At 40.3% G+C, this 19,762-nt stretch overlaps 2 protein-coding genes across 3 annotated transcripts; both read right to left on the bottom strand.

Annotated features, from left to right (window-relative positions):
* Nucleotides 1-65: 65 nt before the first annotated feature.
* On the bottom strand, nt 66-8,317 carry LOC146362829 (regulation of nuclear pre-mRNA domain-containing protein 1A-like). Its single transcript, XM_084918626.1, has 7 exons — nt 7,908-8,317; nt 5,620-5,749; nt 5,018-5,124; nt 4,644-4,738; nt 4,318-4,444; nt 2,724-2,899; nt 66-1,068 (listed from the first exon to the last, which is right to left on the bottom strand). The coding sequence occupies exons 1-7, from the start codon at nt 8,056-8,058 to the stop codon at nt 970-972; spliced, it is 885 nt and encodes a 294-aa protein (XP_084774752.1). The 5' UTR covers nt 8,059-8,317; the 3' UTR covers nt 66-969.
* A 1,446-nt stretch (nt 8,318-9,763) lies between these two features.
* Nucleotides 9,764-17,373, bottom strand: LOC146362828 (uncharacterized). Of its 2 annotated transcripts, XM_084919914.1 has the most exons (13): nt 16,813-17,358; nt 14,972-15,005; nt 14,815-14,892; nt 14,583-14,725; nt 14,367-14,489; nt 14,220-14,277; nt 13,917-14,078; nt 13,728-13,778; nt 13,377-13,513; nt 13,154-13,261; nt 12,953-13,010; nt 11,606-11,671; nt 9,764-11,528 (listed from the first exon to the last, which is right to left on the bottom strand). In XM_084919914.1, exons 2-13 carry the CDS (start codon nt 14,979-14,981, stop codon nt 10,387-10,389), a joined length of 2,136 nt encoding a protein of 711 aa, XP_084776040.1. In that variant the 5' UTR covers nt 14,982-15,005; nt 16,813-17,358; the 3' UTR covers nt 9,764-10,386. The 2 variants fall into 2 exon arrangements, with proteins under 2 accessions (XP_084776040.1, XP_084776038.1); XM_084919912.1 differs by having other exon boundaries at nt 13,728-14,078; nt 16,813-17,373.
* Nucleotides 17,374-19,762: the final 2,389 nt, after the last annotated feature.

The following is a 19,762-nucleotide window of genomic DNA, read 5'->3' as shown; positions in this document are numbered from 1 at the left end:
GGAACTCCCCCTGGTGTTCACATATTTAATTGCACTCAATAGCACATACTGCAGATAAGACGATAAAACATTTGTGCACTTTGTTTATTTGGTTCTAAGCATTTGCTTCATATTTAGAAAAACAGCTTGTTTTTTTCCTTTTCCTTTTAAGTCTGGCTTTGGAAACCGGGGCACTTCTCAAGCTGTGTGAGGCATCTGCACAGCATTCAGGAGACTTCCAAGATAAAACTATGGAGCGATACAGTAAACAAGACAACAAAACCCATTATCTCACCCTTTCCGTACTGTGGATATCTGACATAGCTCATTAATTTGAATGAGCAACATTTTCTTCACCATGTTGACACAATTACAAACCAAAAGCACTTATGACAAGGAGCAGGTACAACTCCATATTTACATGCAAACTACAATATGTACACTGACCAATGATTTACATTCCCCTTTCACAAACAGTAAATCATAAATACACACTTGGGTTTGCTTTAAGGAACATAGCTTCCTACTCAGTTTCAGACATTTGAGGCTATTATTACAAACAAACAAGGATCTATAACCCATAACTTAAGACAGTTAAAGGGAACGTAATGCCAGCAAATACTGCAAATTAAAATGAATGATCACACTAGAGCGATGTACTCTGATGCATTATCTTAATCAGTATAAATAAAAAAATATCACACCAGATTCATCCATACAACTGGAAAGCTGGAAAGTTAGGCAGCTGGGGCCAAAGCACAACAGGCCTGTGTCGGGATGATTTTAAATCTTCTAAACGATAATAAGATGTTTATGTTCAAAAAACCCACGTGGATAAATAATTGGCTGTAGACAGAATGAGAACCACAGATTACTGCACAGAGACACAAAGATACACCCCAAAGTCAGGAACAGAGGACTATGGCAAGGTCACAGATCAAATATTAAACAGGCGTCTGATCAGATGCGTCAGTAGCACGGGAGGTGAAGTCAGTTCGAAGAGTTGTAGAGTCCTTCTGGGAGATTGTTCAGACGTGATCGCAGCTCCTTTCGAACCTGGGTGACCCTCGCCAGTTTGCGTTTGTATTCCTGAAAAAGTCCACAATGACAGACAGCCATCAGACGCCAAAGATCCTGCAGTCTGAATCACACCGATTTATGGTGTTGGGTTTTTTCCCCTAGTCTCAGTAGCAGTATTACATGAGATAAATACACACACATATTGTAATTTTAAATTATAATTTAATATAAGAAACTGAAGTGTTGAATGTGCGCTTCATAGATTACAGACCAACAGCAGCTTAAAGCTCCAGTTAAAGTTTAGATTTAAATTCAAGGATTTCCAATAAACATGTTTCATCTATTTTAATTAGTGGCCACCACTAAACAGTGTGTCAGGGTGCTTTAGTTTTATCCAAACACCCAAATCATTCAGCAAAAATGAAATGCCACGCTCTTTCTCTCCATGTTTATGAATGACTTTGCTCGACTTAGATCAACCTCCACTGTAATGAGCCACACTAAAGGGCACCAAAAAAACATTTACCTTTGCAACAGCTTTTTTTTTTTTTCCCCCCCTAATAAAAGACTGACCACACAAACTGCATGCAAAGTACAGTGTAAGGGACTGAAAACAGGACTGCATGTGGACAAAATGATTTCACCTGATCCATGTATTTGATGTTTTTTCCCACCTTAATCTTGTCACATTTTACTTTCTGTGCCATGTTTCTCAAATGTGTTCAGTGAATATATCTGCCAGCCAATGCATGCAGTGTGTGTAGGTCATCAGTACTTTTTCAGCATAGATAACAGAAATGTCCAAATGAGGGAAGGGGAGAGGAAAAGAAAAAAACACAAACTATGTTCTCTTTGTGTCCCATCATGTTGCAAATGACATAAATCTCTTCAGCAAGCATAAAGCAAAAGTACCAAGAAAGATAAATGAACAAGATTTTAATCAAATTTGAATCTCATTAATTTATGTTTATTAATCATGACAATGATTATGATAAATATCTGATCTACATCTCCCACTAATCAGAAAATCCTAAAGTGTATAACTGCCATTTACTGTCAACTCCACAACCAAAAGTACGTTTCATAAACCACCTTAAAACCTGAATATTCGTAAGAGGGTAAACTGTAGGTGTTCAGCACAAAAAAAGGACTCACAAAATCATTTTCACTTTTTATTTTCAGACTTTTTTTTTTTCTTTTTTTAAAACAAAAGGTATTGACTGAGTGACGATACAAAGATGAGACGTGGGATCCTTGTGGTGCCCTGTAGATAAGATCTGAACAATTACCGTCAACGTGAAAAGCACAGCTTTGAGCAAACAAGAAAACTCAGTGGTTACATTTTTAAAGCTCTAACGGGTTCATTTTGATTACTACTTACCTCATAGGCAGGACACACTGAGTGAAGTGAGCAGAAAGAAAAAGGCTCAAAGAGAAAGCCAGTGATGAGGGAAAAGCTAACTTAGACGTTAAGTCTGTATCTAATCGAGAGGCTTCCCCTCAGTTTGCACATCAGCAGGGCTAACACTAAAAACATGCAGGGAAGCTTAAAAAAAAAAGCACGACAGAAAGCGTGCAGCATGCTGAGAAACTTGTAAAAATACTTCTAGAAATTTGTGCTCAAACGTAATTTGTCCACACAGCACAAAAAGATGAACATCAAGGAGAGGTGAGGCAGACAGGACGCACACAGACGTATAACAGAGAAAAACTTATTCACGCACTTCAAGTTTCTGCTCATTCTGGGCCAGGCCGTCCTTCTGGCTCTGCAGGAAGACCGTTAGTGTGCGCGTGAGCTGCCTCCTGTCGTCAATCTCTGCCGCCAAGCGGCCGCTGTAGTCTGCTAGCAGCATGCAGGCCTCCTCCACCAGCCGGGAAAGTCGCTCTCCTGATTCTTTATCTAAAGCACAGAAAGCACAGAGAGAGCAGAGAACAAAGCCTAAATGCACGTCACTCAGTTATGCATCAATCCTGGAACAATGTAAACAGCATCTGTATAATCAGTGCCAAATCAAACCTTCAATTGGTTTCTGCTGAGGTAAAGGCAAGGGCATTGTCAGACAGATACGAGGGAGACTCAAACACACAAACAATCATGTGTCATGTAATCAAATCTGTAGACGAATACTGAGTACTGTGTGCTACACATTCATGTAAATGATCTCTCTTTGTCATAAGGTCAATATCTTTCAGAGCCATCCCCTCTCTCCCATAAAGAGCATTATAAGCCTGCAGGTGTCCTTCAGAGCGAAAGAACGTCAGTTGCAGAAGTGAGTGTTTGTTTGTTTGGCCCAACAAGGACGTCCAGGCGACTGCATATCCCATGTTTTTGTCTCGACTCTCCCTTGTTTGTGCACACCTTATTTCCTCTGAAATACAGTCGTGACAAAACTAAATACACCCCATGATTCAAAAGTTTATATCAACAAAGATGCGGTTTTGATTAACATTAGAGTAGTTTTCAGGTTATTCCAACGGTAGCTGCAGAGACAGAGACCACAATCACTACTTCTGATGCACACCCGGTCATTTTGTTGTGTAAGTTGGTCTGAAGTATGACAGAAACCACTCAGTTCAGAAAAGAGCCTCAAAGCTTACTCCTAAGAGGCTTTCACTGGGTAAAGAGTGCAGTAATCATTTATTTTAAGACTTTATCAGTCTCTCATTTTGTCTGGAGGTATATTGGCCCAATCGTCTTTACGTTGTTGTTTTAGTTCATTAAGACTTGAGGCAATTGTTTATACACAGCTCTCTGAGGGTCCCACCGCAGCAGTTCAGTCAGGTTCATGTCTGGACTTTGGACTGCAACACCTTGAATCTTATTCAGCCTCTCCGTTTTAAAATTTGCTGCAGTGTTTGAAATCATCATCCTCTTGCATGATCCGATTTTAGACAGGCTTTAGCTGGTGGACAGTTAGAGTGCACAGCTAAGCAAGCCAAATCTTTAACTGCCTGATAATAAAATACTGAGAACTGCTAGATTGTCTCCCAGCAGAAAAAGGGCACGACAACTTCAAACAGGAAATGGCCTTAATTCCCAGATTGCTGGCCAGGAACATTTGCTTAGAACAACTGTTCTAAGATCATTGTTGATGTTTTTCCTCCTTTCCTTTTGCTTTTATAGAGGTCCTCACGCTTGCTAATGATCAGTTAATTCCTGTGGAAGCACTAAGAGTATACTTAATTTTTCACAGGAATCTAGATGTTAAGTGTTTTCTGTAATGTGCAGTATATCAGAGTGGTTCAACAACATTTTCTCAGTCTAAACAACACAGGTTCTGTCTAAAGTTTGGTATAAAGTGCGCAGAGCTTCCTTACCTGTGATCCTGTGAAGCAGTGACGTGTCCTGCACCTCAGCAGGAAGGGAGGAGATGCGCTGACGCAGCACTGAGTCGCCAGAAGCAGCGTTCTCCAGCTCCTGCAGAGCTCGGATTAACTCTGCCGTCTGAGGTATAGCGAGCATGATAAAGGCAAGAGGTGAGGGGGGAGCAGAAGAAGGTATTTACACTCAGGAGGAGAGACACAAAGGCAAACATGAAAACACAGACAGCTGTAAATCATTATTAACTAGCATGTGTGTGGATCAAAGTGTTATATGATTAGCACTCTGTATTTATAACTGCTCTGTATAACAAGGACAGCACCTGTGGGGGCTCGGTTGGAGAGCTCTGGGAGGCAAAGCCTTCATCATCTGGCTGGATCTCCTCATATGACCTCTTCTTTGTCTTCTTCTCTCCATCTAAGATTTATAAAAAGATAGAAAAAGGCACAAAACATAACAAGTCAAAGTCCAGTTTGAAGGTGTGCGTTTTATGTATTAAACATCTTTAGCCACTTTAAAGCAACAAGCCTGATTAGCTGCATGTTTAGAAATGAAGCAAACATTTGCAAAATAGTGCAAGTAAATAATATAACTATGCTTATCAATTTTAAACCTCTAGGCACACAGCACACTTGCTATAATTGAATGGTAAGCACTACTGACGAGCCGGTACAGGTTTTGGCTCGTTGAACTTACACAGGACTTGCGAGAGCTGATCGAGCAGGTTATTCTCATACACGGCTCTCTCCTGCCAGATGGATAAAACCCGACCCAGCTGTTTCTTACAGCCCTCCTCACCATCTCTGCACGGGAACACACAGGAAAGAAAAGAAAGAAAGAAAGAAAGAAAGAAAGAAAGAAAGAACACATGCTTTAAACAGCTTTGCAAACCTGAAGTCAGGACTGGACAAAATTGAAGAAAAAAAAAAAAAATTCAGTTCTTGGATAGAAATTCTTTAAATGGGAAAATTTTAGGGATGCACCTCATTTACCGCCACATACCAACTGGCCACTTCTGTCACATTTTTTTTAATGGAAATAAGTTCAAAGATGGAGAGCTGATGGCCAAAATGTCATTTTAAATCAGCTCATAATACATCAGTGTGTGCATCCCTAGAACATACAGTATGTGTGTGTTTATACACGTCTTCTCATCAAGCCTACTTATGGCTGCCACCCTCAACCAGTTCTAAAATGTTACTTAAATTTCTTACATTAATTTAAAATCCAAAATGATGACAAAATGAGAAAGTTGACATCAGGACAACCATCCGTGCCTTTGTCCAATAAAAACTGACCTGTACACATGTTTGAATGCATCAACGATGACTGGAGCAAAGTCCTGGGTGAACTCTGGTCCTTTCCTCTTGCTGTTTTGGATGACGTCATTGGCCAAATACAAGAAGGTCAGCTTGCGTGATACCTGAGCTGCACATGTTTGAAAAAACAAAGAAACACATAATATCTGATTACGATTTGCAAAAAGGTACAACACAACAATGCCTATTAATGGGCAAGCGCATTTTAACCACTAAAGAACTAAAAAACGAGTCAACAAAAATTATGACATACAAAAAATGAAAGAGCTGATTTAAATCTTCAACAGAATATATAATTTTATTATTGTATATATTATTTTATTTTATTCTATTCTATACAGTTGTGTACAGTATCTTATTCTATTCCAGTGTTCTCTAATTTTTGCTATATAACTTTGCACTGTCCACTTTCTGCTGTAACAAAACAAATTTCCCACATGTGGGACTAATAAAGGTCATCTTATCTTTAATATGCAAAGCCACGTTTAAAGAATTCAAGATACTCGTTATGCATCACTATAAGCAGGGCTACGACCTTTGCTAATTTAATATGAGCAAAGCACCAGATGCACAGGCGAACTGTGCAGTCACATCAGCTGCATGATGCAGAACAAGGTGGCCCTGCAGAAAGAATAATTTAAAAAAAAAAAAAAAAAAAAAAAGATTTAATCTGTGGATATTATTTCACAAATTTAGTGCACGATATGAAGAAGCAATCTGACAAAAAATGTATGTTCAGATTTGTATGCCCCAGGATTTTGAAGGCATCAAAGAGATCAAAAACAAAAGCTGATTCTTCTTACTATTTTTAACAATAGAGCACTGGCTCTTGCCTGACTTTGTTCTGGAGAAGCCGAGTGCCCGATTGAGTTCCAGTGAAGGATACTTACACCCCCCCCCCCGTTTGTTGTTTTTATTATAAACTAACTGGTGCATAAGCCTTTGTTGTTGTTGGACGAGACACAGTCGACACTGAGGTGAGTGTAAAGCTCCGTGGAGAGCCATTTCTATCCCCACTTGCCATTAACACTGGTCTCAGTCACCACCCAAAATACCTCACCCACAAGAGGTATCATTAGGTTGTTGACTAGCACCCCGAGGAAAAATGCACCATTATTAGCTACAATTACAGTAATGCCTGATGTCCCTACAACCCAACTCACTGAATAAATTCAACAACTCCATTATGTACCGTCTACTTAATAAACTTTGTGAACATTTTCTTATAAAAAAAAAATCATTGACAGTCATCAGATACTATGAAAATCAGAAAAAAGCTAGATCCACCAGTCATTGCTTATATTTTAATCACACAACAATGTTCAATAGTGTCTTTCTCCAGTGAAATGATTGACAGAGCTAAATGAGCCCAAAAAAAAAAGCAATGCAATTAAAGAATAAATATGCACTTACTCAGAAAACTGTTACATATTTTTAATTAAAACAATGTCATGTGGTTCGTTTAACATTTACTTATTATTGCCTCTCCTTATATAATATATGCACCATTGCAATTATGTATATATTTTTTTAAAATATTATTATTTAGGGCTTTTCACTTTTATTAGGTAGTGCAGTGATGATTAGTTAGGAAAGTGGGGAGAGTGAGTGCGTCTTGTATGTGGTCATCTCAAGCAAACGGCTCTGGCTGTGAGCACAATCTTCACCCACGTGCTAGTCAAACCTTTTGTTTGTGCGGAGTAGCCTATCAGAAGAAAGCTGGCTTAAAGCAAAGCTATACTGTGTATGAATTGCGGTGCTTTATCAAGGGTTAGTATAGGATTATTTTGATGGGTTAATCATGCAAAGCTACTGTAGCAGAGCAAAGAAATGAGCATAAGTGGCTTCCTTTATGTTTTATAGTAAAGCTCATTGTAACTGTTGATGTGGGTTTAATTTAAAGCTATTCCCTCAGGTGTTATAAAGTTTAATTTAGTGCAGCTTTAACTTATCGAGACTTACTATATGCAAAGAGGGGTCGACTTCTTAAGCCTTTATGAAGGAGATTTTCTAACACAAACACAGTTAAGGGAACACATTGCCAAGTTGTCGTCACTTTTCGACAATGCTAGTTAGACAAAGCAGTGACCGAAAGTTGCCAGCCTTTAGCAGCCACCGTGCTAACAGGGACTCGGTGTTTTAACTTTAACAGCAGTTTGCTCTGGCAGCTTTAGCCAGAGCTAGCCTGCAGCTACATGTTACTCACTCTCTGAAGCATGCTCGCTGTGTTTGTTTGGAGGAATTCCGGCGGCTCTCACCAGCCTTACCTTTTTTCAGTTCGTTGAACCAAACGTTGACAATGGTCTTCGAGTGTTTTCTGTGGTGGATGAGCCACAGCGACAGTGTCTGTACACTTTGCTGAGAGTTGCTAAGCTCGGACAGTTTCTTCTCTAAAGCCGCCTCGGAGAAAGCTGACATCTCGGCGAGATTAGGGGAGGGAGTGCGAGGCTAGACGCTGGGGGAGGCTGCTGTAAGGTTTCTCCCAAATGTGTGGACTACAGCACGCTAGCCGGTCACAGGGTCTTTGCAGGAGTTTCAGCCATCCAAACTAAATGTCGCAACCTGACTCTGCTACACAAAAGGATGGCTGGTAATACTGACTAGCTATCTCCGTCCTCTCTGTGACGGCTCGGTTGCCTGTGCTTGGGACTGCTTCTTCCTCCTCATCTTAATGGCAGCTGGGGATAAAACTTTTGGTTACCTTAGCGCCACCTTCCGGACTGGAGTGCGGGTCGCATTGGTTATTATGCTAACCAACGTTAATATGCTTAAAATCTGAAGTTAAATACAAAAAAATCTACCATTAAATGGTAATTCATTTTTCTGAAATGCTAATTTAAATATCAATCTCTATTGTTAATATATTGGACATCAGAAACATGTAATTTCACAAATTTCTTTACTATCCAGACTGATGAGTATTGCATATATTTATACAGTCTAAGATTCATGATGTCCTCCTCCTCTCTACTTTTACTTCTGCCTCTTATTCCTCCTACATTTCTTAGGAGGCCACTGCAGTGATATCAACCTGTGTTTATTTTCTTCGTGACCACCTCTGTTGTACAATCATTCTTGCAGTCTCACAGTTTGACTTCTATTCCTGCCCTCGCATTTATGAATTTTGAGCTGTCAGTCATATGCACATATTTTAAAGTTGAGTACATGATATTGTGTTGTTCCTGTTCCAATCTATTGCCCAAAGTTTATATGCATCTGCATAAACATTAATATAATGTATTTTTTTTATGTATTCACTGTTCATAATAAATATTCTGTGCATATAGAAATTACAGTTACTATCTAGCACTACCTGGATTTACTGAAACAGTGATTCGCATTCATAGATAGCTCGCACTTACAGTCCTGTGAAAACTTTCTTTTTCACAGGACTGTAAGACAAATTCAGTACATGCTGTTTCCATAGGAGCCAGGTGCTGCTAATCAAATGCACTTGATTAACTGATCATCAGCAAGTGTGAGCACCTCTATATAAGCAGAGGTTTTGGCAATTTACTGGTAGGCAACTGATCTGTGTTAACACAATGCCACAATCAATCGAGCAGTAAAGAGCCCTAAAAGATTTGTGTCCAGTGTTGCTGCAAAGAAAAGATACAATTTCAAAAAGACTGAACAAATGTGGCTTGTTTGAAATGGTTGCTAAGAGAAAAGAACACAGCAGCACAGCTTAGGTTTGCAAAGTTGCACCACAAGACCTCAAAGAACTGAAACGATGAGCTTGTACAGAAAGCCACTACGTTATTGCTGGTAAACGTGGTTCTGCAAGGTATTGAATAATGGGCGTACTACAGAGTCAAACTTACTCCAAAGCAAACACAGAACCATTAAGGTGTTTTTAATATTTACAGTAAGACTGGCTTTTTACAGTGATCTGCATTAATCGCTGAGTGGACAAAGTTTGTGTTTCCTCGCTGAATTTGAGCAAGCTTGTGAGTATTACACCACAGGACATTACATAACCTACCGTGACTGCTTGAAAGGAAAAATAACAAACTCTTTTGTTTGAACCTGCAAGGAAAACGATATTTGGTCACATATTTGGTTAAAGTTCAAACTCTACTGGTGCAAAAAAAAAATAAAAAATCAGCCGCACGGGTCAGAACTGTTTTAAAAAACTGTTTTTTAATTTCATAGAAGCAGTCAAACATATCTCAATATTTCTCCTAAAAAATACAGTGAATCCACTTAAACTTAATGTGATGTTTCACATCTTGTTTTCTGGAGTTAAAAAGGCATAAATGTAGATTAAAAAAAAACAAAAAAACAAACTGCTGTAACGGTCAAAAACAGAAAACAAATAGCCAGTTTGAACAAATTCATAAGAAACACAATAAAATAATAAAAATATACACATAGGCAGCTGTTTAGTGTTTACGGAGCACGTTTCTCAGCCTTCACTGAATGTGAATTTGGAAATACACGAGTGAGTTCTATTTAAATTCTATTTAAATGCCCAGTATCTTCAATTCTTCTACTTCTCTTATAAAGAGTGGATTAGTGGATAAGGAGTGCTGTTTCACCTCATTGGTGCTCTTTGACGTTCAGTCTCCACAAAGTTTAAACCTAAAAGTCCCAGCAGACAAAAAAAAAATACAGACACTGCTTATATTACTGCACCTCCATCAGCAGGCTCCCATTCGTTACAGAAATCAGCAGAACTATTATAAAAAAAAAATGTCACATTGCAAGTAAATCCCCCACTGGACCATCCAAATGTGATTTGATTCAGCTGAAATACAGATCAGTGTGGGACACAGCACACTGAGGTTTATAAGGTTGGCTGAAGGCATAAGAGTGTGTTAGACTCCAGTCCGTACCACTGCTGCAGACCGGAGGGAGAAAGTGCTGGCCAGGGTTTGCCAGAGGGCCAGTGTTGTAGCTGGGGTAAGACATCCACCCACGTTGTCCTTGGCTGACTTCATAAGCTGTAGTCGGTATCCCATAATTGTGTGAAGTTGCCTGGGCACAGTCATTGGTGAGCGCTGTGTACTGTGCAATGCTGCCGCTGTACACACAGGGATCTACTGAGTGAGTTAGCATGTTCACACCAGCACTATTTATATAAGGACCCACATCGTGATACCCACTTACACTGCCCGTCTGAAGACTTGCATTATCGCACGGCATGTGCGGATTCTGAAAGTGTTGTTGGTAATAATGTGGACCAGCGTCTATGCTGAGGTCTTTGTGTGCCTCTTCTCTCAAACCCTGCTCTCTTGTTCCATTCTTATCCTCTGCAGCTGGCTTATACCCCTGCTCAGTCCAACACTCCCCATGTCCGTAGGAAGAGTTAGAGGAAGATGGCACAGCAGGAAACACTGCTTCATTATGCATCTCTTCATTTTCCCACTTTTTATAAGATATCTCGGCTGACTTTTCTTGGTCGCCATGATGCCTGTTCTCCGTTCTTTTCCAGTAAACATAGTCGTTTCTCCCTGTTATGTCTTCAGATTGACTGAAGTGCACGCCGTCACGGACATAACCATCTCTGTTTTGAAAATGGGGGATTGTAAAGTTTCCTTCTGGCGTGTACCCACCAGTCTCTGGACCTCCATCATAGGGGTTGTGCTGTAGTGGAGAGGTTTCTGCATGGCTGAATTCAGATGACATACCATCACAGTCTAACTCCACAATCTCTGACCCCGGGGAAGACGTGAGATCCAAATTAAAGGGAGGTGATGTAGTTGACGGAGGGAGGCTTTTGCTGCTGAAAGACATCCTCTTCATCAGTAATAAACCTTTGGTAATAGGCAGGCTGACATTAAAAACAGTCTTCCTCTTTGCTTTTACTCTTTTCTTCCTCTTTGACTTCATTAAAGTGCATTTCTCTGACATGCCTTCAGCGGATGTCTGGTTCATGCTCAGCCCTTAGACATAAAGAAAAGCAATAAGTTAAAAGCAGTTTGCTAAGAAAGTGTGAACTCTAGCTTGCAAAGATACAAACCTTTGGCATCTATTTCCTTTTTTTTAATGTCAGCACCTTTCCATCCAGATTGCAGCATCTGTATGCCTGGAAAATATCCAAACAATACAGTGGCATACAAAAAAATAAAGAAATGCAAGGAACACTGGGTGGAAAGAAAATGTATTCAAGTGGGCATTAATGAATACAAGCAAATCTAGAGAGCTGACATCCCTGACAAGTGGGAAACTGCACTGAACAAAGGACACACTCTGCATGGTGAGTGCCAAAGATGCACTGACAAAACGTGATTCAGGCAAAATTCAGACGGCATAAAAGTTACACTTCTCTGTAAAAATCCAGTTATAGCATAACTGTACACATAAGTATACAGTTGTATAAATATACATACACTCGCTTACATTTTTAAATAAGTGGTGGTAAAGGTTCCACAACGTCTTTTGACATTTTTAAATTGGTTGGGATGTTCAGGAATGACCCAGGAACACCACATTCACGGTCCACAGGTTTATACTGCAAGAAAGAAACCTGTGCTCCAAAAATTGACACCGTCAAGCTGAACATAAAACCAAAACGTTTTATAGTCAGAAAGATTGAGCTGTTTGCAGCTATGAAGGTGAGGTTTTCCAACCTGAGAGCATGGCACCAACTTTCAAGTATTGTGGTGATAGCACATATTTCAACTTCACCTCAAATTAACAACTAGATGGTTCAAATTGAACACAGTTAGATGCACCAATAATATAATGGTTCAAAAAGTTAATAAAAATTGGTTTTGGGGATGGATAAAGCAGGCTAATATTAAGCTGCTGGAATGGCCTTCCCGAAGTCCCGACCTCAACCAATTTGTAAATTTGTGGATTACACTTAAAAGCCGGCTCTGTGCCAGAAAACAAACAGATTTAAATGAACTCAAAGAATCAATCACTCAATCAGTCCACCCTGGAAAAAGAACAGTTCAAAGAAATCATTAAAAGCCCAGAAATGCCATGATATTCATGCCCAGGATGAGTGGATGTAACCTTCTTTTCTTTTCTTCCCCCCCCCCCTTAAAAAATTCTGACCACAACTGTATTTAGAGTATAACACTTTCAACAAATCACTGAGTGGGTACCTATGTTCTTGTCTGTAGAACAACTCTACAGTATTTCTATTTTGTCCTGCCTTTTTACCTGTTTTTACATGTTTCAATAATGACACGTCAGAAAAAAAAGCCTGTTTTTTGCAGTTGTTTTATCAGTCACAGACCTGCTATCAAAAAAAAAAAAAAAAAAGCAGACAGGTAAATGTTATACTTACAAGAGCAGAGATGTAGAAAATGAAGTGAATGGTTTGTAGCCAAGCAAAAGAAAAATAACCTATACTTACACCAGTGGTAACTTTTGCCAGTGAGTAGCGCACAAAGGTTTTCTGGAACATGTACTACCTGAGAACATGAGAGGTTTATAAACTAAAGGACAGACAAGTACAGGTGAGACCAAGACTGTTTGGGGGAAAAGACACTGAGAGTCACGTCACATGCGGCAGAATCCCAGCAGGAAATTCTGTGCTGCAAAGAAAAAAGGATACCTTCAACTCTCCTCGGCCCGTTTCTCGCTCCACTTTCTTGGCCAGAGACTGAAGAAGGTGAGGTTTGTCTTTAAGCTCCGCAGTCACCTCCTCAGGATGAGTTTCCATCTATAAAAATGTATATTCACTAACTTTAAACTATACTTACCTCGCTTTTTGCATGCATAATACTAAAGAACGTTTGCTATAATCTATTCTGGTAACTGATCCAGAACAAACAGACCAAGTAGTTGATGAGGTGTGAGGGGCTGGTCAGGTGTTCAGTGATGTCCTTCTTGTTGGATTTGATGCGGCAGCAGTGGCATAAGAAACAGTAAGAGCAGCCATCTTCACTTCTATACTCGACCACACAGTCGAGACCTGTTAAAAACATGAGAAACAAAAAAATAAATGGGAATTACGATCACCAGCTGCGGTTCGAGACTGGAGTTGGACTGTGAGACAAGAAACTTTCATGTGCCTCTCCAGTAAAGAGTTTGCAGTCCGCCACAACTGTGCAACTTCAAGGCCTTTTTTTTTAAAATAATTTTTTGTTTTTTTAACTCTATTGGTGCCGTTCTTTGTGTGTTCTCACCGATGAGAGTCTTGGTTCCAGTGTAGTCATCAGGAAAGCTGCTGATGTGCTCTGAAAACACAAAGGGTTCGGGAGAATCCAACTGGGATGTGAACGAGTTGACTAAGTAGACCTCTGACTTAACAGAAGGATGAAAGTTTGCATGTATCAGCTGTGGTGCTGGCTTGTTAGTGTGCGCTGAGATCTTGCCTGAGTTTGTGTCAGCCTTGGAGGATTTCTTGGACCATGTGGGCTGGTTCTGTGCAAACACTACAGTCCTCTGGGATTCGGTGGGATAGTGCAAAGCTGTAGTCTCTGGATAACTCTCAGTTTCACCCTGTGCATCTCTTAAGGAACCTATAAGAGTTACTGCTGCAGTATCAGAGAGATGAAAAGATACTTATGAAGGGAAAAATAATCACGTGCATGCAGAAAAATTGCCAAAAACATAAAAAGTGAGAGTAATCAAGAAAGACAGTGAGATGGGGAAACAACAGTCAAACATTCACTGACCGTCATTTTCACTGGATGTTTCCATTCTCTGGTATACACCATCTTCAACCTCTAACAACTTCGTATGAAGGTGCAAAAACATATGAGCATCCACAATAATTTGCAGTTTATGACTACAAGAAAGCACGCACAATAAAAGCAACAGACCTGGATGTCTCCCGGTCCCTCTTTTTCCTCAAGCTTCTTGGCCATCTCCATCAGCGGCCACGCCAGCTTGGACAGGTCGGAGCTCTCCTGCCATTTAGATACCAAGTGAGGGTGCCAGGTTTTCTTTTAAAAACAAACAAACAAACCATAATCTGTTAGTAAAATCCAACGCAGCACATGATCTGCTGTCACCAATCCTTCTCCAGCACTACTTACAATGTAGTTGAATCTGTGGAGACTTCCCAGTATGTGGTTACGCATGTCAGCCTTACTGAGGCGACACACGCACGCCCCACACACGTACAGAGCTTCTGTGCTCCACGCACCAGCCTTCACACATTCTGTAATGCAGCCCAAGCCTAAGTGCACATTAAAAACACATATTACTTCAGCACACACTGAATAAAGAACCGTTTACACACTAAAAGTGGGATTTGCTGCGGCACACCTATTATGGGTTGTAGTCTCCCCTTGTTGCTCAGGTACGCCTTCAGAGAATCCAGCAGCTGGCTTCTTCTTAAAACACCTACAAATGGAGGAATTACAGAAAAAGAATGGGCTATATGCAGCAGGTTTACATACAGTTAGTAGAAGGCATGACTTACCTGGCTGCATGCTGCAACTGTAGAAAAACACCACCTGAAAACCCAAGATGGAGTTTAAGTCTCAAAGCAGTGCTGGTTTGTTCACCTCATGCAGAGTTATGGTAGAGACACGGGAGATGTCTCCTGATAGGGAGGGGGATTCCACACTGTGTGTGTGTGTTGGCTAATCGCTCTTTGGGAATCTCCTTGTTGGTACAAAAATACTATTTTTGTCAATTGCGGTGTTATCATTGGCATTTTTATAGATTCAACTAAGGGAATGGGAACAAATTACAAACCCAATTTAAAAAACTCTGGATGCTGTAAATACACGAGTTTTTTTATTAGTAAAATATAAATAAAAATGCAGTGATTTGACAATGTTATAAACCTACATTTTATTCACAACTGAAATTAAAGCATGAAAGTTTAAACAAGTGGATTTGACTCTTTCACTGAAAAAAAATTCAGCTCGTTTTCAGTTTGACGGTAGCCAAACTCTAGTCCACACTTTTCAGATGCTCACGGGAGAAGCAGCTCACGGGCTACACTTTCTGCTCAGATGCTGCTAAATGTGCTTCACAGTCCTAATAAATAATGACCCCAAGCGCGCTGCGAAAGCAACCTGAGCTTTTCAAAACAAAGAAACAGCTAACACAGCTAAGGCAAGTGTCGGACCGATTGTCCCTCCCTGATTTTTGGATTCTGACCTGGTAAAAGAAACAACTCGAGACAGAACGCTTCAATCCAACAATTCTTTATTCACCATGTACCTGCGCGAAACCTCCTGCAGATCTGAGGGGTGCGCCCTCAGTCTGTTACATATATAGTATTTCTTACCAGATTTCCTCCTTTCACACCTGCTTTTCCTTTATGCTTAGTACTCTGTGCTGTTGCCCCATTATTCATGCGCAGTTTCAATAAAAACACCTCCTTGCACGGTTATCCTCCCCAACTTCTGTTTCCCTGCACGTGCCCTCATTTCTTACCTATGCAGGTGGCTTTTAAATGAACTCTTTAGGCACCTTAAGCTTCGCTACCTAGTTCTGCTTTCCACTCTATACTTATCTTTATCTATACTTATCCAGATGTGTTAGACAGCTGTTAGTGATGCTTTTTCTGCACCATTTCCTGTAAATGCTGTTTTCTCTCTCTGACTATTTTTCTCCTACAGCTACACACGGAAGGCTGTCTTTGCACAAATGCCTGACCCTAAGATAATACATACTACAATGCAGCTAGATAATATTATTAATCTATATAATGCAGCAAGCTAATACTATCACACTATAACATAACTCCACACAAGTCAACTGATCTTAACCAGTAACTGAAGGTGGCTGCAGTAAAGCACCTGATGATGCCCATGGGTTAAAAACATCAAACACAAGATTTTCATCCAAGTATTAAAAACAATCCTTATTTGAGTTAGTCCGGTTACTTTTGAGCCTCTAAAAATTGAGAGGGTGACTGTGTATAAAACTCGAAATTATTCTTAATTCAGAAGTTTTGTAAAACTCTGAAATAAAGCTGAAAGAAAGATGGGGGAAAATGCAGCTGCAATTACACTGTCACCATCAGGTGGCGCTGCATGACAATCTGTTAAAGCGGCTTCCTGCGGTCCTGGACAGGACACAAAACAAAGGTCCACATATTGCACAAAATATCAGAGGATTTGTTGCTGTGACTTGTCTCAGAGTTGACTAAAAAAAAGTCAGTTTTAACTAATGAACTAATTTAACTTTAGGAGGAACGTGAGCAGGAACATTAAACAAACGCGGAGCCGCTACTTTCTGGATAACAAAGTTTCTCCGTGGTGTCTAATACCGCAGTATGCTGAAGCAGGTAGGTTGGGTGCTTACCTGTGGAGCTGGAGGGTCTCGCAGCTGCAGTGAGCTTTAACCGTGGATTCAAACGACGCTGGTAGTAGTAAGACAGCGTAGCGTCACATGTTTATTGTTCCGTCCGCTATTAGGCTGGGTAGTAATGTGGTCTATGCCACACCCACCTTTACAATGAACGCCAAGCAATCGCATCTAACCTGCTTCACCCCCATGCTTTGTCTAATCTGTTCATACTTTAAAGGTAAAAAGTGAAAGAAACGCTGATCCTGCTGCAGGCTGTTGATGTCAGAAAGTTAGGGCTCTTCTGCTTGTTTCCTCGTTGAAGTATCTTGATGTTTGTAACTTCACAGCATTGTTTCAAAAACCCTTGTCTCCAGAGAGCTGGCCAAGAGAGGGAGTAGCTGTGCTTCAAGGTCTATGGAAGACCAGTTGTGCCACAACTCTCCTCATGTCATTATTGTCGATCTACCTATGTGCTGATATCAGCAGTTTGTAACGAATTTGCTTATAACTGCACACCCCTTCAGACTGAATTCAACTCATCTTCCAGTCATAATCTTTTATCACAAGGCCGACACGTCCTGTTTGTCCTGTCTGTTCCCAGCACACAGACAGAAACAGCAGTGAAAGGAAAAAATATTTTGCAAGCTGCTTGAGGAAATAAAAGACTTTATTATCCCAAACTGAAGATTAATGTACAATTTGTTCAATATGAGTCTTTGAGAAATCTTTATTTGTAACTTATATTAGCTTTCTTGGTTTTTTTCCTTTGAGCCTACATACATTAATACCCAATTTTCAGTTGGCTATTGTTTTATTTCTATGCTTTCCATTATTTCATCCACCTGAAACTTGAAATATTAGCAGTCAATCAGCATGCACTGTGATGTGTAATATGTAGAGTTACGGCATCTGTGAGGATGTAGAGAAACTGCTAACACAGGGGCGTTTTTAGTCCATTTTTGTAGAAATGAATCAAAGCACCCCCAAAGATTTCTTACTTTTTTTTTGACAATATTTGCTATTTGTGTGACACACTACTAAAATTATAAAAACCATACAGTGCTTGGTTGAGACGTAATAGTTCAACAACAAAAGTATAGATATACCCCCCCCCCCCCCCCCCCCCCCCCCCCCCAAAAAAAAAAAAAAAAAAAAAAAAAATGGTTTGGTCCAGCCCACCTCTCCCCTAACTGACTCTAGCGCCCTTTCTGCCAGAGCGATGGTGGCCGAGACGCAGCAGAGCGGATGTGTGAGTGCCTGGCTTAAAACAGGACATGTTAGCTGCATTTAACCTTCAGTTACTCTTTATATAGGTAGAAGTCAGACCATGTTTCTTTTTAGCTGAAAAACATTACACCCAGGTAACCTGCAGTGTTGAAAACGTTTTTTTCGACGATATGTCTGTGAAGGTTCTCAGTCATCCTGTACAGCATACACTAATTGTTAAGTTTGTGTTTAGGAGTTTTGTCTTTCGGATGAACTGGTTTTTGTCTGAGTGTGTTGCTGGGTCTGTAATACACTGGGATGTCGTGCTTGGAGAAAACTCTCCTGAGTTTCTCTGATGAGAAACTCAGGAGAGTTTGTAGCGAGGAATGCCCAGACCTCTACATTGGAGAGACCTAACAGCCACTTCACAAGCGCATGGCACAACATAGAAGAGCCACCTCCACAGGACAAGACTCAGCATCTGCATCTAAAGGGCAAAGGTCACTCTTTCAAGGATGCCAATGTTCACATTTTGGACAGAGAAGACAGATGGTTTGAAAGAGGAGTAAAAGATGCCATTTATGTCCATTGTGAGCGACCATCTTTGAACAGAGGCGGTGGCTTACGACACCAACTGTCTGCCATCTATAATCCAGTTTTGAGATCCCTTCCCAGACACCTTAACGCCCACTCACATCCTGGGCCATCTGACATCAAGAAATCACATGATAGGGTGGGGCTAGGTTTCACAATGAGCTCACCCGAAACCCTGGCTGATTGTGACCCACTCCCATTTTCACACCTTGGCTCATGTGATTAGGTAGAGGATCATCAGGGGGATCTTTGTCCCTCCTTGGGGGATACTCCCACAGGGTTTAAATCTGGGGCTCTCCACCATTTGACCCTAGAACTGAAGAAGCTTCTCGGATGAGAGGTGAAACGTCTTCAAGCAACTTAAAGAAGTCCAGATGCTTTTCTTTCCAAGCTCCTTAGACTTTTCCGACGATGTTTGTTACCCTACAGTCCGTTGGTTATTTTGTCATGTGACGATATTAAACCCAAGGTACTAACTAGCTAACTGACTGGATGCCCATTAACCTTATAACTCCTGTTGTGTGTGTGTTTGTGTACAGAGACAGCCAGGTTCGTAATGGATATAAGGGATTTTTTTCAAAAAAAGGAGCCACATCCAGCTAAAAGTGTAAGATCAAATGATCCGTCAGTCAAGAATAATGTTGGATCAGTGTTTCAATATTTATTGCTTTTATTAGGTGTACATGTGGTTTGGTTATTTGCCTTTTGGTTGAAAGTACACCAAGAGATGACTTTTTTTTATTAGTGATCTTAATAGTATTGTTTTCATATTAATGTAATTTTTCATCTAATTGAATACAATCTATTTGTGTATGATTGTCTGTCCAAAGAGGGAGAGAGGAAAGAGGGGAACGTCAGGACAAAGTACAAGGTCAGGAAGAACCAGGTAAGAAAACAGACAGGGAACAGTGACAGGCAAAACAGAAACTGTTAAACTGACAAAGAAAAAATGAATGAATTTTACTCATACAATCAGGAAGTTGTGTTCTCCCTATATTAAAGCTGCTATAAGGAATCTGCAAAACAAACCGGGTTGATACATTTTTTTGACCCTCTTTAACAACATTCCAACATAACATTATCATTGATTGGGGAGAATAAAATGATTGATATATTTAATGTGGTTCAGCCAAAAACTCTACTAAAACCGCAGCCAATAATAGGT

This window comes from Perissodus microlepis, chromosome 22, assembly GCF_051167445.1.
Source record: "Perissodus microlepis isolate ML-2025 ecotype Zambia chromosome 22, ASM5116744v1, whole genome shotgun sequence".
Taxonomy (NCBI): Eukaryota; Metazoa; Chordata; class Actinopteri; order Cichliformes; family Cichlidae; genus Perissodus; species Perissodus microlepis.
Note: the sequence above shows the minus strand (reverse complement) of the source record. Positions and strands in the feature narration are given on the sequence as shown.